General features: G+C 41.8%; 1 protein-coding gene across 3 annotated transcripts in view; it reads right to left on the bottom strand.

Moving 5' to 3' along the window:
* The window catches only part of Kat6a (lysine acetyltransferase 6A), an 88587-nt gene extending 71527 nt beyond the window's left edge, over window positions 1-17060 (bottom strand). For 2 of the 3 annotated variants that reach the window (XM_028887813.1, XM_037211630.1), the window contains exons 1-3: window positions 16973-17060; window positions 14876-14962; window positions 13663-14574 (exon numbers count right to left, since the gene is read on the bottom strand). In XM_028887813.1, coding sequence (XP_028743646.1) covers window positions 13663-14262 — 600 coding nt within the window. In that variant the 5' untranslated portion in view covers window positions 14263-14574; window positions 14876-14962; window positions 16973-17060. The remainder of the gene's footprint in view (window positions 1-13662; window positions 14575-14875; window positions 14963-16972) is intronic. The other variant, XM_028887814.2, reaches the window with a different exon arrangement.
* Window positions 17061-17405: the final 345 nt, after the last annotated feature.

The raw sequence follows: 17405 nt of genomic DNA, 5'->3' as shown, positions 1-17405 counted from the left end.
ATCACACCTGGCAATGACAATGTGAAAAACATTTTCTAGACATCTTAAGAGCAGTATACAAGGATTAATAACACTACAACTTCATGAATGGTTTAACAGACATATGTAACAAATGCAAAAAGAACATTGAGGATTTTTTCAAGGCTTGTCATTTTCATGGGCTTTGTAAGACTTTCTACAAAGGTAGTGTCACGTGGCTGGAAAGTGCTGAGCTTGAAGAGTATAAATAAGAGAAAGGAAAATTCTTTATAATCTGAAATACTTAACTAACATGACAGCACCACTTCTATGAAGTTTATGGGAAAAGATGTTACCTCTCTTTTCCTTGTCTAGGTTTGTTCTACTCAGCTGATGGCACCAGAAACAAACTATGTGTATCAGTCTTCTTTGAAAGTTAAGAAATGTGGCAAACAGCTCTAATCCCAACACCTGGGATTCAGAAGCGAAAGATCAAGAGTTCGAAGTCACCTTAGCTACACAGTGTAAGGTCAGACCTTGTCTCAAACCAAACAAACATAGAAATTTAAAGGCTATTTTAATCTAAAAAGAGCAAACAAACAAATGACAAAGCCAAATATAGCATGCAAGAAAAATAAAAGAAAGTCTACTGAAAAATTACATATAAAAGGTTCCCAACACCCCAAAGCACAAATTTAACAACAAATTATAGCAGGTACTTGCCTAGCACGTTAACCAATATACTGTCATTTATGTTTCCTTTTTATCCTTATAAAACCTGACCACAAAGCAACCATATAAAACATTTCTTTTGCTTGGCAATGAAATGAACTTATTATTTAATCTGTCTTGACTTATCTGTGCTAACTGTCCTAAAACTTAGGATTTTTCACTATTTTTACTACATAGATTTAAGCTATACCATATATTTTGACATATTTACATACTAAAATGATTGATGATCTATATCTATGTGTTATGTATGCAAGAATATAAAATGGTACAAGCAAATTTGCACATCCACCATTTCTTGACTTCCTTTTTATCTGCTGTGGTACCTGTACCTTAAATGGACTCCTCAGGAAAATTCACAGATGTTCATAGATGTTACTATTACCTACAGCCCTCCTAATTATGTCAGATCCTCAGACCTGTGTATTCTACATAACCGTGATTTTCATTTTTGGTTTACATCTAATTTCCACAGAATTGCTGGGTATTCAATTCCTTCCATTGTTTTTTAGAACTTGTGTGTGTGTGTGTGTGCTTGCACATGTGCACACACACACACACACACACACATTTTATTGACTCCCTGGCCTTGTTACTTAATGTAATGTACTACAACCTTATCCATATTGTGGCAATGGCATGACTTTTGCTTTGTTTTAAGGTAGAATAATGAATGCAAGTGTATTTCAGTGTGTCCACTGACCCTTCAATAGACACATACAGTATTTCCCTATGTTGGCTATCAAGTGTTATGCTTTAATGATAATATATACCAATATCTTCAGAAGCTAGCATCTTCATTTGTTTTGGTCATATGCCCAGAAAAAAAGATAGTTGGGTCATGTGATAATTATACTTTGAATTTTTTGAGGTGCCTCCATATTGTTTTCCACAGTGGCTGTCCTAATTTACGTTTTTACCAACAATACACTAAAATTCTCTCTATCTAACAGCACGTGATACCTCTTCCCTTTAAAAAGTGTCTTTTCTTTGATCGTTTAATCCGTGTGTGTGTGTGTGTGTGTGTGTGTGTGTGTGTGTGTGTGTGTAATGAATTTTAGTTGTTCTTACACATGTCCAACCCCCTCATGCCTGTGTGGTCTCTCTTACAACGCAGGGTGAGACCATCATGAAGCCTAAGCCGACAGCAACAGTGAAAAGGGAGTGGATCTACCGAACTGAGAGCTGTGGTGGGAAGCCTCCTGGCTTCTATTAAAATGATGATGCCTTTTCTAGTCTTCTCAACTGAGAAATGGTTCCTTCAACTCCTGTCTTCTCTAACACAACAAGAAGAAAGGGTTCACCTTTGCCTCACTGATGTGTTCCTCCCCTGTTGAATCAGTTTTCCAGTAAGCAAACCCTTCTCTCCACTTGCTTTTTTAAATAAGTAACTATATCCTACTTGGTTTCGGAAGTTACCCTACCATGAATCAATTAAAGCACAGTATTGTAATAAAGGCTTCTTTAAAAGTTCAAAGCGTAGGGCTGGAGAGATGGAGCAGCAGTAAAGAGCACTGGCTGATCTTTCAGAGGTCTCAGGTTCTGTTCCCAGCACCCACATGGTAGCTCACAACCACCTCCAACTCTAGTTCCAGGAGATCGAACACATTCTTCTGGCTTCTGTGGGTACTATTCACATGCAGGTGAAGCATTCATCCATACACATAAAATTTAAAAAAACACAAAGCATGCTGAACCTATTTGGTGGTGCATGCTTTTAATTCCAGCACTTGGGAGGCATAGATAGGCAGATTCCTGTGAGTTCAAGGCCAGCCAGGGATACACAGTGAGGCAGTATCTCAAAACTAAATAAATAAAAATAAAAACATATAAAACACAATGTTTGTTTGGGAGGGTAGTGACTTCAAAACTGAGACCTAGGAGACTAGAGAGAAAGTTCAACTGTTTAAGAGCACTTCCTGCTCTTGCCAAGGTTCTAGGTTCTGTTCCCAGTATCCACATGGTATACACATGAGTACAATGGCATACTCTCATATAGTAGGGCACAGAGCAACTCAAGTGGCAGGGTCACAAGTCATATATGTTATGGTACGAAAAATGTTTAAGCAGGGGGGTAATTTTAATTTTAAAAAGTGGTAATACTAGCAAACATAGAGCACCTTTGTACTATTCCTAGGATTTTATATGCTCTGTATTGTCAGGTACAGCAACTATTTGTATAGCTATTGCAACTGAATTACAGATAAATAAAATTAACACTTCAGTTCCTCAACTAGTCACGATTTAAGAACTCATTTGCTAATTCTGGGTATGGCTACTAGAGAAGACCATAGCTCCACAGTACTTTTATCACTACACAAGTTTCATAATGCTGATGTACATTAACATAAACTCTCATAGCTACATTATGACACTCTGTTAATCTCCATTTTATAGGAAGAAAAATGTGGTACAGATATATTAAGCAAACTACCTAAAGTCTTAAAGCAAGCAGTACCGTGTGGAATGCTAATCCAAATGGTCTGAGATTTAAGCCTATGTTCTTAATCCCTTCAGATGAAGTCATTCTGGTCAATTGTGTTGACCAGAAAGAGAGGAAAATATTAGAGGTAGAAAAAACCAATGAGGGAACTAAGGTCAGGCATATGAGAACAGTAGGCTAGAAAGGAGATGAGGTTCGTTAACAGAGTTATTCAAAAGTATAACAAGAGTGGGAACAGCTCAGAACTAAATCTAAAGACAACAAATAAGGTGTGAAAAATAACATGGAAGTTCCCATCTTAAGAGTTAGTGAATAGGAATGGCTTACTATATAGTAACAAATTAGGAGAGCACAGACATTAAAAATAACAAATCCCATCAGTCATCACCAGTAAGAAATAATACATATAAAAGCTACCCAGTGAGTTATCCAAGTCCAGAAATCAGAAGAGAGGTCTAGAATTAAGATAGGAAATTCATCATCAGTGCAGAGAGAGGTCTAGAGATAACTCAGGGAGGTGGAAACAATAATAATAGATAGACCATAAGGATAACAACAAGTAAGATACATGCACAAGATAAAATGCCAGGAAATTTTCTTTAGTCATTACCAGAAAGACAGGAGGAGGGAAGAAAAATGCTTAGGAAAGAATTATCCCAGAGGTAGAGGGAGAAAAGAACAGTCAACAAGTATAAGAAGCTGCTTGGAGGTCAAGTAAAACAAGCCTGAAAATAGCCAGCAAGAACAATCTAAACTCAGGTGTGGTAGCCTCACCTGTAAAGCCAGGCTCAAGAGACAGAATCAAGATCAATAGTCAAAGGTAGCCTAGGCTACATAACAAGACCCCATGTCCAAAAGAGGAAAAAGAACAAATTATAAGAATACTGTAGGGGTAAAAGCCAGACTGCAGCAGATGTGGAGTGAACGTGTTGATTTTTTACAAGCTTCAAGATGAAAGTAACAAGGCAGGGGGCTGGAGAAATGATTTAGGCATGGGCACTCTTCCAGAACACCAAAGCTGGATTCCAAGCACCAACATGGTGACTCATAATGGCCTATAACTCTGGTTCCTAGGGAATGAGCTTATGTAGATGGATAGGTTCAATTCTATCTATAAAAAAGAATATAGGAGTATGTGTTAGGATGAAGAAGTCAAAGAGACTGAAGGAAATACTGAATTACTGTAGTGCATACAGATTACATAGAAATCTCAGAGTATAACTCTATCACATGGTTGGGTGATCAGTCCTGTAAAAGAGCGAGAAAGGAAAATGTTTGCCTTAGTTTTTTAAGGTAAGGATGAGAGAATACAGGGAATAACACAGGACAACTCATAACCCTGAAATTAGGAGAACAGCATTTAAAGGCCAGTGAGATGCTTCCACGAGTTCTTGAAGCCATGCATGATAACCCAGGACCTACACGGTACACGGAGAGAACAAATTGACTCCTACAAGTTGAACTTGGCCTACACACACACACACACACACACACACACACACACACGCACACACTTTTAAAAAAGTGTTAACGCAGTACCCCCAATCAGAATCATGAAGGTGATTTAAACAGTGAAAATAGTAGGAATAAGGAAAAGGGGGACAATAAGGAAATGGCAATCGGAAATAAAGAATTTAGGTTTCCAGAAGTACACAATCCTGTGTCCAAAACATTTTCCCAGAGTGTAAAGTATGTTATCTCACTTATCTAAATTTCAATTACTATATTAAACTTACTTCTTTTATCCCCTGCAATCCTCAAGCAGTTCCTACTCCAGAGGTCCTGCCTCTAAGCACTAGAGAAGGGGTACTTATCTTTCTCTGCACTTTAAATACACACAGAGACACTCTCCACCTCTGATGGGGTCTAATTTGTTTTCCTGATTATTTTTTGAAGTTCCTCTGGTTTTTCTAAAGACAATTAATGTCAAGACCTACTGCTTTGGAAAGAACAGGGATTTCCATGGGCGTGGTGGTGCATGCCTTTAATCCTAGTACCTGTGAAGCAAAGGCAGGTTCAAGGTCAGTCTAGTCTACATAGTGAGTTCCAGGACAGCCAGGGCTACATTCAGAGACCTGTCCTGAAAATACCAAAAAAAGAAAGAACAGGGATTTTCATCTAGGTAATTCTCTCTCTCAAGAGGCTGAGCCTTGAGGATTATCGAAAATTCAAAGCCATCCTGAGCCACAGTAAGCTCTTGTCTCAAGAAAATAAAAAAAAAAAGAGTAAACAAGAAAACACTGAAAGAGAACGTAAACACTATTAATCAGATATTTAAAGAATCCCTAAATAATAGACTTGGAAACACTGATATACAACACCACACTCAAAGCATCAATATATTATGTTCTGAGTTCTGTTTATTATAAACTATAGAAAACTCTGGAATTAAATGCTTCACTGTAGCCAAAGATTCAGAAAACACAGAACCTATACTCTGTTAAATTAAAAGAACTGCAAACCAACAGCTCTCTATTTACTGCAGTTCACAATTTACTGGAGGGAAATTTGGCCTCCGATCTAGGTCTGATAATACGTCTATATATACAGAATCGACTCACTCTACACAAATGGAAAGGCACAGACAGAAGTGAGCTATCTTCTTTTACAGACAGTAAACTCTTACACACTTTTTTTCCACTCCCCAACTTGTCTGCTGCTTTCCTTATATAGTTTACTGGTAATATTACAAATTTCTCAAGCTTGTCCTCAATATTTAACACTAAATATACATTGAATGCTAAATGTAACATTTTTTTTTTTAGATAGGCTCTTGCTATGTAACCCAAGCTAGCTTGAGTCTCAAAATCCTCCACACATGTGCTGTGACTCATGTGCCCGACAGACAGACAGACAGACAGACAGACACACACACACACACAAATAAATAAAATGAACACATCTGCAGAAAAAGCCAATCCCTAAGTGCCTTTACAAAATTATACCGCTTGTATAAATACCATATATTATTTTTAAAAATTGAGACTAATCCAGTTCCATTCTGGTAACATGACCAAAAATCTACTATTTGGGGCAGTTCTGGGGACTCAAGAACTGAGGCCTTGCATACACTAGCAAGTGCAATGAGTCAAAGCCGGTCCTGCACACTCTCTACCGTCTGTGCCACCACAGCCTCATCCTTTCTGCACTACTTTTTACATTTACAAGTTTTTTTGGTTTTCTTTTTTTTAAATGAACAATAGTTCTGCTAAGCAGGACAAGTATTCATTGCATTCTTAATACACTATCACAACAATAGGCTAATTACCAACTACAAATTATTCTTACATCACTATTCTAATGAGATAAAAAATGAAACAGTAATACTATAAAGGCTATTTCCAAACCACTAAAACTGTATGAGTCTTCATTCTCAGTAACTTGAAAACATATCCCATTTTATTTATTTTTTGTTTGTTTGTTTTTTAACAACCCATTTTAGTCAGAATCTCTACCATAAAAATCTAAGCTGTGGGCTGGAAAGAAGGCTCAGCAGCTTAGAGCACTTACTGCTCTTCTAGAAGGTCTGTGTTCCTGGCAACCACACAGGGCTGCTCACAGTGAAGTCCAACAACTCTAGCCTCTGTGAGTATCTGCATACACATTCTACAAATTTAGAATACAAATTCCGATTAAATTAGATAATCTGGGCTATCCTAATTAATCATTGTATTGAGAAACAAGTAATTATAGGAAGCAGGAGATTTACCACTTAATCTTTCTAATCCGGGTTACTTACCTAGCTGAGTAATGCACTCAAGATTAATTAAAACTCTCTCTTTTCCAACAAAATGTTTCGGTAAATTATAATTCTGCTCAAAAATGTTCTACAGAAAAACATTGGAATGATTTGGACAATCATCACAAAAAACTAGTTACACTAAGGCTGGAAAGATGACTCGGTGGTCAAGAGCACTGACTGCTCTTCCACAAGACTCCCACAATTCACACTACAGCTAACAACCATCTCTAACTCCAGTTCCAGGAGATCTGACACCCTCTTCTGGCCTCTGTGGGAATTGCATTCACATAGCACACAAACATACATGCAGGCAAAACACTCATACAACATAAAAGAAAAATAAATACATCTTTTTAAAAAAGACTAGTAACATGGAACATAAACTATATAATATAGTACCCCCCACAGCTAACCAAGTCAACAGATATATCAGCATTCCAGAAGAGATGGTCCTTTCGCTTCCAAGTATTGTATGTAGCCTACACAGGTGCTCAATACTTATTTGATTATTAAATTAATTGGCAACTAAAAGTGGAATTACTTCTAGCCTACACCTTCCTTTCTCCATCACTGTCAAATATGCCCTGGAGATGTGTATATGTCTGTGTTTAGAACACAGAGGTTCATAACAGCAAGTCAACCCATTTTCCATAGAAACTGACTAGGTAGTTTCAAAAAGAGGAAGGAAAAGAGTTAAAATATAATGAGAGGAGGAAATATATAATCCATCCAGAGGAGAAATCATTTCTCACCTTTGAGTTCACTGTATTATAATTCTGAAAGTGAGCTCTACACATCTTTGGAGAAAGTCATTCAGGAAATACACTATTGAAAATAGCATATGAAATGAAAATCATTTAAAAATATAGAACAAATCTCATCAATTGTAATTTCAGTGATATAAAAGCAACTGAGAACAGCTCAAAATTTAAAGTACACTCTACTGCTCAGTGCACATGGAATTCTACTCAAAAGAAACACAATCTTCCTAAACATATCCTTCCAAATATCGTCATTTCAACTAGAACACTGTGCACTACAGCTATGTAGCAATGAACAGGTCTTTCTAATCAAAGCAAACCAGTAGCTTTCTACTGAATGAAATGTCCTTAACACAATGCCTCAGGAAAGGTCTTCAGGTCAGCTGCAAACTACTGCACAATGGCTCTCAGGGGTCTTTCCAAAAGTCAAGTCCCAGAATCCTAGAATTTGTATTCATCCTGCACTGTATTATCAACTGGCTGCTTTTTAAAGAATATATACAGGTGATACTTAGTGTAGGGCCGATATTTTTAAAATTAAAATGTTACATGTAGCTCAGTGACAGCTCATTCTTAAGAGTTCCTGTATGAGACTCCTGCATACATATAGACTGACTAACAAATACACACACAGAGAGTTCCAGCAAAGGGAATTATTATAAATGCAAGTACTGAGGCATTCTAATAAAAACATACAATAACTGATGCACAGCAATGCCACTAACTCATCCCATTAGATCATTTAATAGTAATGATAATAAGTCCAATCATATTTTACTTAGCTTCATGGGATCAAGAAACAGTTCCTACAGATAGGTGTTCTTGTACCACCAAACCACAAAACAGGACTTTTATTTACTTGTCCACTTGAACATTTTAACATATACTCAAATGCCCAATGACAGAGAACTGCTTGAATTCTGCATCAATTCTTGATGACAAGACATCAACATAAAGGCAAGACCACCTTTTACACAATGCTTAGAATCTGAAATATTTCCAGATTCCAGAGTTCCTCAATTTTTTTTTAATATTTGCATAGATACCAGCAGCTGAATATCCCTCATCTAAAAACCCCAAATCTAAAGCCCAGGAGCATTTTGGACCTTTACGCTTAGTAAGAGCAATCACTTTGTTGGTCAAAAGTTTCAGAATTGGAAGTATTTGGGATTGTTAGTTAAGATTACAGATCATCAATCTATAAAAGTATGCTTCCAGCTCATGAGGTTCAAAGGGCAAACTGAACACTGAAACAGATCTCTAAAAATTTCACCAATGAGGGTTAGGAATATAGCTCAATTTGTAGAGTACTTGGCTAACATATGAAACTCTGGAATCAATCTACACATCAACTGCCTGTGATGGCACATGCCTGTAATCCCAGTGCATGGAAGGTGGAGACAGGAAGGTAAGAAGTTCAAGGTCATGTTCAGCTACACTAGAAATTCAAAGTCAGTCTAGAATATATGAGATCTTCTCTCAAATACTAAGTAAGTAATAATTTTCAAAAAATTTAAGGGAATGGAGAGGGCCTATAAATCCAGCTCCAGAGGATCCAATGCCTTCTTCTGGCCTTCTAGAGTACATGCACACAAACACACAAGCCCATAAATAAATAATAAAATAAATCTTTTTAAATTAAAATGTACTATATTGGCCCCTTGGTAAATGGACAAAACTAGAAAAGATCCTATTGAGGGAGGTAATCGAGACCTAGAAAGACAAACATCACGTGTTCTATTTGTGATTCCTAGTTCCAAGTCTTCAGATGTGAGTATATAACCTGGAGTAAATGCAGAAACCAGGAAAGTATAAAGGGACCATGGGGGCAGGGAAGAGCAATAGAGAGGAATAGCAGGGTTCGAGTCATCTGATAAGGAAAAATGGGGATGGGGAGGCACTCGGGGGAGAGGGAGATAAATACAGAGGAAAGAGTGAGGGAATAAAATAATAGTAAGGACTGTCTAAAAGAGTTGTAAGCATATTATTATCTATCTAGCTAAAATTACATATAATAACATCTAAGTATGTGTACACATACACATATATAGTTTAAATGAAATCCTCCCATCTGGGCTGACAATACCCCCATAAGCTATAAATAAAAACTCTAACATCAGGCATGAGAAGCTCTGCTTCGAGTTGGAAGTCAGGGCTGTCCAAGAGACTGAGACTCCCAAAACGTACAGCCCACTGCTGTTGTCCTTGGTTGCCCTCCAGAGGTGGAAGACAAGACCTATTGCTGAAGAAACCATGTACTTCAGACACTGGACCCAGAGGACCTGAGCTGAATCTGACCTAGGACTAGCCTTCATCTTACCAGAAGGCACCATGCAAACATCTAAGGAAGGGTCACAACCAACAGTCCTGCTCAGCTATAACACCTGTGACCCCCAACAACGTCCAGCATGGTACAACCCCCCTAAGGATGCAGTAGTCGCATGCACACCTTGTGAGTAACCAACAGCTCTCTAGTTGGACTTAAGACCTGCTCAGCAAGAGGCAAATCATGCCTGGTACTGAAAACCTAGCCAACTTCCCAGAGCTAGTGAAGTCCTGGATCTTTACTAATCCAGTATCATCCCCAACTCCAATATGCATCTTCATACCCACAGGTAAGTGCAGTTCTCACTCCTCATCAAAGACACTGCCCTTTGCAACAGAGACCATTACAGAAAACCACAGCTGATCAAAATGAGAGTTGTAAAGGCACAACACAACGCCTGCACCTAGGCTGAGGGCTCATTTCACAAGAGCAGGAGAGATTTTTAAGAGTCAAGGGAACAGAAGTTTGCTGTAAGACTGTGTCTCCCAGAAATGTCAGCGGCTACACCCATGAAGTCTCATTAACATGGCTGCCCAAACAAGCCCTGAACTATGAAGACCCCAATGGACACACTACCATAGAAGAGGGAAGCGTGAGGGAATGCAAGCCTAAACAAAGAGCTGCAGGCAACTGAAGAATGCTAGAGAGGGAGAAATGGGCTTCTACACGGAAAAGTCTCCCTAACTGGGTCTCCAGTCCCGAGCCTGAGATCGTAGACATACAGTAATAGTACACAGACTCAGCAGGTTGGATTTATGTATTTAGAAAAGTAGATACATTTATATGCATATATGTAACTATATGTAACAACAACTAAAGAAAAAAGCAATAAATTTGAGAGACTAAGGAGGGGCATGGGAGGGGTTTGAAGGAGGAAAGGGAAGGAGCAATTGGCACAATTATAATTTTATGAAATAAAAAACTATTATTAAAAAATAAAATAATTCACCAATAAAATATACCACTGCCAGACATGATGGTGCATGTCTCAATCCCAGTACTAGGAGATGAGGCAGGAGAATTTCTACAAGGCTGAGCCCAATTTGGGCTACCTAGAAAGGTACTGTCTCAACACCCCCACACACAAGAAAACAAAAGAAAAATACTCTAATTGTTATTTTTAATGGGATGCTAATAACTACAATGAAGGATAGAGAGACAGCTCAGAGATTAAGAGCTCTTGCTGCTCTTCCACGGGACCCAAGTTCAGTTGGTAGCACCCACTTCATGCAACCCACAACCATCTATTCCTCTAGCTCTAAAGGATCAGACACCTTCTTCTGCCCTCTGTGAGCACACACACAATGACAGTAAAATATAATATACACAGGGGGCTCCTTCCAGAGGGAAGGGAGGTAAATGCAGAAATGGAAGGAGGTAAAGGGAAACAGCAGGACATGAGTGATTGACAGGGAAGATGGGACAGGGGAGGAAGGTGAATGCAGGAGGAGGGAGAGGTGAGCAAAATAACAGTAAGGACGTCTGTAAAAGCCACAAGGAATCAGACCATTAACCACTTACGCACACACAACTATAATACATGGAATTCTGTGTATAAATGTGCACAAACATACATAGTTTTCATGAACTTTTCTCATGTGGACTGACGGTGCCCCCTCTAATAACCAAAGACCACTGAATATAAACCCAACACCAGACATGAGAAAACTCTTGAGTTGTTGGTGAGGGCTGTCCAAGAGACTTTGCACCCACTGCTGTTGCCCTTAGTTGCCCTCCCTCCAGAGGTAGAAGGTAAGTCCCAATCACTGAAGACACCATGCTCTTCAGACACAAAGCTCAGGGGCTCCTGAGCTGGAACTGACCTCAATGTCCCCTCCCTGAGGAGTAGCTTTCATAGTACCAGAAGGTGCCATGTAAGGTTCCAAAGGGGGGAGGCAACCATAGTCTTACCCAGCTACGATGCCTATGAACCACATCAAGGACCAACAGGGCATGATAACCTTCAGGGTGCAACAGTGGCACCCAGACCTTGGCGGCAGCCAACAGCTGCAGGTCTAATTGGACTTCAGACCTGCTCGGCAAGAAGGTGATACAACGCCTGATACTGGAAACCTAGCTGACCCCTCAGTGCTAGTGAAGTCCTGGTTACTGGAGAAGAGACTACAACCACTAATTTACTAACTCCCTAACAACAATCTATGAACATCTGTCATTCTACCACAGATAAGTGTAGTCTTCTCCCCTCATCAAGGAAACTTCTCTTTGCAACAACCAGAGACTACTTCATCAAGGAAACTTCTCTTTGCAACAACTGGAGACTACTACAGAAAAGCACAACCAATCAAATGCAGTTGTGGACTCCAGTCCCAATGGATACATCTACAAAACTAAACAAGGACGATACCAATGAGCATGTCACACTAGACAGAGAAAAGTCTACAAGGCCTCACCCCTACACAAGGAACTACAGGCAACTGGGGAAAGCTCAGAATCAGAGAGGTGGCTTTCCCCAGGGGAAAAGCACAATTGGTTGTCCATTGCCAAACAGCCATGAAAACACACATACAAGTAACACTTGAGGACTGAACAGGCTCTAATGGGGAATATATATATGTATGTACATATGCAATGTATATATGTAAATATATGTGTGTATGTATGTACATGTATGCAATGACAATTAGTGACAAAAGAGGCCATGAATTTGAAGGAGAGTGGGGAGGTGTGTATGGGAGGGTTTGGAGGGAGGTAAGGGAATGGAGAACACTGCAATTATATTACCATTTCAAAAATTATACAACAAAAACCTTCTCCCAGAAGTAGCTTCCATGCTATATACACTAAGGTGTACAACAAATTAAGAGCTCACTCTACAAGTAACAATTCAGAGTACCTTCTACTGACATAAGACACTCCAGCAATGTGAAAGAACAGTCACATACAAGTCTTCCTGGCCCCGAATATTCTACCTAAGGGCCAAAATGTACTGTTAAGCTACACCCACCAGGACATAAAATGACAGCAATAGCATACAGCAGAGTAAGGTACATGTGTCTGGACAAAACGCCCCAGAACTTTTTATAATACAGAATACTGTATTCCTGTCCCATATAACTATAGCTGTCACAAATAATAACATTTAGTATTTCATCATATACAAAGCCACCTGGGGTGTGGTGACACACACCTGTAATTCCAGCCCTTCTTGGAAGGCAGAGCCAAGAAGATGATAAGGTCTGAGGCCAGCTTGGGCTTTATAGCAAGACCCCCTTTCTCAGAAAAAACAAAATATAACACATACAAAACACAGAAATAAGAATAACTGATTTGCTAGCCCCTACTATGGATCCTAAGAATCTGTCTCATTCCTGTCTAATGACAGCCTGAAACAAAATGGAAAAAGAAAGGAAAGATTCCTTGGAGTGAGCCACTCCTTTCAAAGTCAAATCTCTAGCATTTCTAAGTTCATCAAGTTGTAATAGTAAGGTACTGTAAGAACCTTTAATCACAAGTTTTCATGCTAAGCTAAGTATGTTCTTGTAGTTAAGTCAACATTCTATATTGTGAATCTTAGACTTCAAAGATTTTAAAGTACTGGAACAATTAGCATCTATTAAGTTTTCACAGCTAGAACTCACCAAAGTTTCCCGAGTCTTGACCATCTATGTATCTTCCTAGAAATGTGAACGTGAATCCTAGTCTTAACTGCACCATCAACACTGATGCAAATGCTTCTTACCTTATCTTTCTCATGTGGAAGCAGTGATACTGGAGGTAAACAAGAGAGCGACTCGCAACCCTCCTTCCCATCAGCACTGGCTGCCTTAGTGTTGAGCCGGTAGAGAGGTCCATCTTTAAGGAGTCTGCCATGGCCAACAGCACGCTTGATGGCCAATCTCAACTGCTGGTGAAAGCCAGAGGCAGCATTGCCTCCATAGGCAGCAGACACCTCCTTCTGGCTTTTCAAAAAGTGTTCAATACTTTTCAAAGTTGAGCCACCAGACTCTGACAAGCCCTCAAATGCCCGTTTGAGTAATTTATTCCAATCCACACTTTGCTTATTATCCAATTTTCCATGGTTTCGGGGTTTAGGAAGAGCTATTCGCCCAGGATTATCAGGATCTTTATAGGAATTGAGACCTTTGTTTGAGACTTTTAAAATCGTCCCATCTTTAACACTCAACTCCAACTGCTCTAGAACAGTTTTGCGATCCAAGCCATGGGATGAAGACACTGCATTGCAAATCCTTTCTTCTGAAGGTCGCTGTTTCTGCTTCTTGACTTTTTTGATGGCCTCCAAAATCCACTCCGTGTACAACGGGTTAGCGAGTTTTACCATGGTGAGGGATTCCGTATATCCATAGAGTCGCTACCCCTTATCCTGATGCTGAGTAAGTCTTACACCATGGAAAACAAGATTCTCGGAGGGTGGGAACCAGTTAACCATAGCATACAAGATTTCTGGCCTGAGTCTTCCCTCCTTCACAAAACAGAACTGCAACCTACTTTTACCTTAGAAATCAAAACAACTGGTTTTTTTTAAGTGTCTTCGAACTCCTCAATAGCACCACACATTGGTCTCTACTCCTCACAGACTCTTGTACTCCAAACATCTCATTCACAGCTTCGAGCAGAAATGAGCATCTTACGCCTGAAAAGCAATTAAAATAATGTCAGTTTTCTATCAAGGCCCACTCTATTAAAAAAGTTATCAACTGAAACATCCTAGTCTTTTTTTAAAACAATGTGTTTATCAAGCACTCTTTAGAGTTTAAATATGGTACTATCAATATTTTAAAACAATCACTGGAAACCACTGGAATAAAAACAGAAGGAAAAAAGATATGAGTATTTAAAGTAAAATGAGGAAATCAAATGAGTTGTTCCAGGAATGACCTTAAGCTCTAAGTAACCAGAGGAGTGCTAGTTTGTCCTCCACAATCTGTGCTCACCAGTCTACGGGTTCAACTCTTCCTCCACATTTTTCCCCAAGAAACTATTCAGTACTTCAACAAGTGTCTGGGTTAGTAGAAAGAATCCTGCAATGAAAGCAAGAGTGAATCAGCTTTCAAAATTCCAGTGGAGAGAAAACAGCCAATAAGATATGCAGAAAACCACTGAGGACAATTGGACTAGTTCATCTACGACAGGAAATAAGCATGCTTCATGTGTTACAATAAGGATAATAATGCAAACATAAACAATGAAAATAGCTTGGTGTGAAAGTGCTTAAACAATTTTAAAATAACCCAATTTCATTCAAACTTTCACTAACACTCATATACTGAAGAGAATAACAACTGTCAAAGTGCTTATAAACAATGCACAGATAAACCAGAAATAAGGCCTAGAATCACTGGGATCAAATGCACATGCTACACATGAAATGTATAGTATAGAAAATAAGTATTGTCTGTCTGTGTGTTTATAGAGAATATATCTGATAAAGATGTGAATTTGAAATTACTATCTCAGAGTGAACATTAGTCAGCAAAACAGTAACAAACATACTACTCGTTGGGGTCAAGAATCCGGCAGATACGCATTTTTTTAATCACTAAAATAATGAATTCCAATTTTTCCCTCCAAAACTAAGTTTCACTTAGAACTTCTCCTGTTCTGGAGAAGCATGTACAACGTAAATACAGCTAGAACAGGGGAGGGGGAAGTCATGTCCTCCAGCAAGTAGTCTTAATAGTGTCGTTAAAAGCAAAAGGAAAACTGATACATGTTGGGGAAGAAACAGTACTATAACTCTGATAAGAAAGAAAGGGTGCGACAAAACATTAGCACCTGGGGCAAAATGTATTTCAAAACAAGCTAACTCAAGTCTCCGGGGAGGGGGAGGCAGCTTCATTTTGGTGAAAGTCTTAAGAGAACAAGTAACAGGATTATTACTCCAGTAAAGTTTATATAGAGAGACGTTAACTTTAAAATAACGAGAATTGGGATCTAAGAAGCTGGGAGCAACCTATGTGGTTAAGATTTCAGGTGAAAGAATGAATGACAGTCACTCATTGTCTTTCCGGCCGGAAGTTTCCCCAATCTCCAGGTCTGCAGAAACCAACGCGCTGAGGATCTGAACCCTAACTCTCAGAAACTACACCAGCTGCCAGACAGACAGGCCAGCCGGCTCCAAAAGCCCTCCCCGCTCTGCCTCCCAACCCAAGACACATCTTCGCGCCCTCGATTTAAAACCCAAGGAACTTTAAAAACTTGGAGCGGCAGAGCCCACGAGTTTGCCCGCGCGCGGACCGCCTCGCCGTTCCCATTCTATGGAAACACGGCCCGCAGAGTAAGTTAACAATGAAATCACGTGGAGTTGGGAGCACCGTCAGCTCTGTCCCCAGCCCCAAGCTCTCAGCTCCGAGGGGGGCCGGCTCAGAGGAGCAGCGAGGGGACACCCGGCTGTGACGGAGCCTGACAGGTCGGGCAGGTCCGGCCCGAAGTCGCAGAGCTCTTGACAGGCAAACCCGCCGCCGCCCGGCCCGGCCCGGGGCTGACAGTCGGACAGACACAACACCACACGTGCCGCCTGCTGCACACCACGGCACCCACCGGGCTTGTCACCCCGGCTCGGCTCAAGCCGGCTCGGGTCTCCGCGCACTCGGCACAGCCCGGAGTGCGCGCCCGGCGCCGGGAGCGGCGGACGAGCGGGCGGGCGGCGGGCGGGCGGACGGCGGGCGCGCCCCCGAGGGAGAGCGGGCGAGCCCGCACAGCAGCCCCAGGCTCCGCGGCCTGGACGCTCGCCGCCCGGGAAGCGCCGGCTCCCGGGAGCGGGCCGCCGGCGGAGCGAGGGCGCCGAGCCGTAGGCGCGGAGCGGGCGGCCGGGCGGAGCGGGCGGCGCGGGCTGGGCCGCGGAGTCGGACGCGAGGGGCGGCCGCGGCGCCCAGCCCGAGGCCTGGCGCAGAGCAGCGGGAGGCGGCGCAGGCCGCGGCGGGGCCTGCAGCCGCCCGCCGACCCCGCGAGGCGCCCAAGGAGACTCCGGGGCGGCGGAGCCTCGGGCTCGGCGGCTGGGAGCCACCGGGGGCGGCCCCTCGGCTACTTACCTGGGGGGAAGACAGCCGGGATCCCGGGGGCCCGGCCCGGACCGCGGAGATGCCCCAAACTGACACGGCCGCCATCTTGGAGACAGTGAGCTCCGACTGGGGGGAGGGAGGCCAGGCGGCGGAACAGCCGCGGGGGGAGGGGAGCGTCGCGAGGGAACGGCTGCCCGGGGAGGGAGCTGGAACAGCCTGCGCGGGAGGGGGGGCGGAGAGGAGCGCGGAGGAGCGCGGGGGGAGGGCAGCCGGGGAGCTGGAAGAGCCGGCTGGTCGCCGGGAAGGGCCGGAGGGCGGGCCGGCCGGGGAGGGAAGAGCCGCTGGGCGGGTCACGTGGGGCGGGTACAAAAGGCCGCAGCCAGGCTGGGAGCGGGAGTTGGCCGGGCTGGAGGCCAACAGCTGGGGGCGTCCCTCCTCCTCCTCCTCCTCTTCCTCCTCCACC

The sequence above is a fragment of the Peromyscus leucopus genome, chromosome 17, assembly GCF_004664715.2.
Source record: "Peromyscus leucopus breed LL Stock chromosome 17, UCI_PerLeu_2.1, whole genome shotgun sequence".
Taxonomy (NCBI): domain Eukaryota; kingdom Metazoa; phylum Chordata; class Mammalia; order Rodentia; family Cricetidae; genus Peromyscus; species Peromyscus leucopus.
This window is presented reverse-complemented; position numbering and strand designations above follow the sequence as displayed.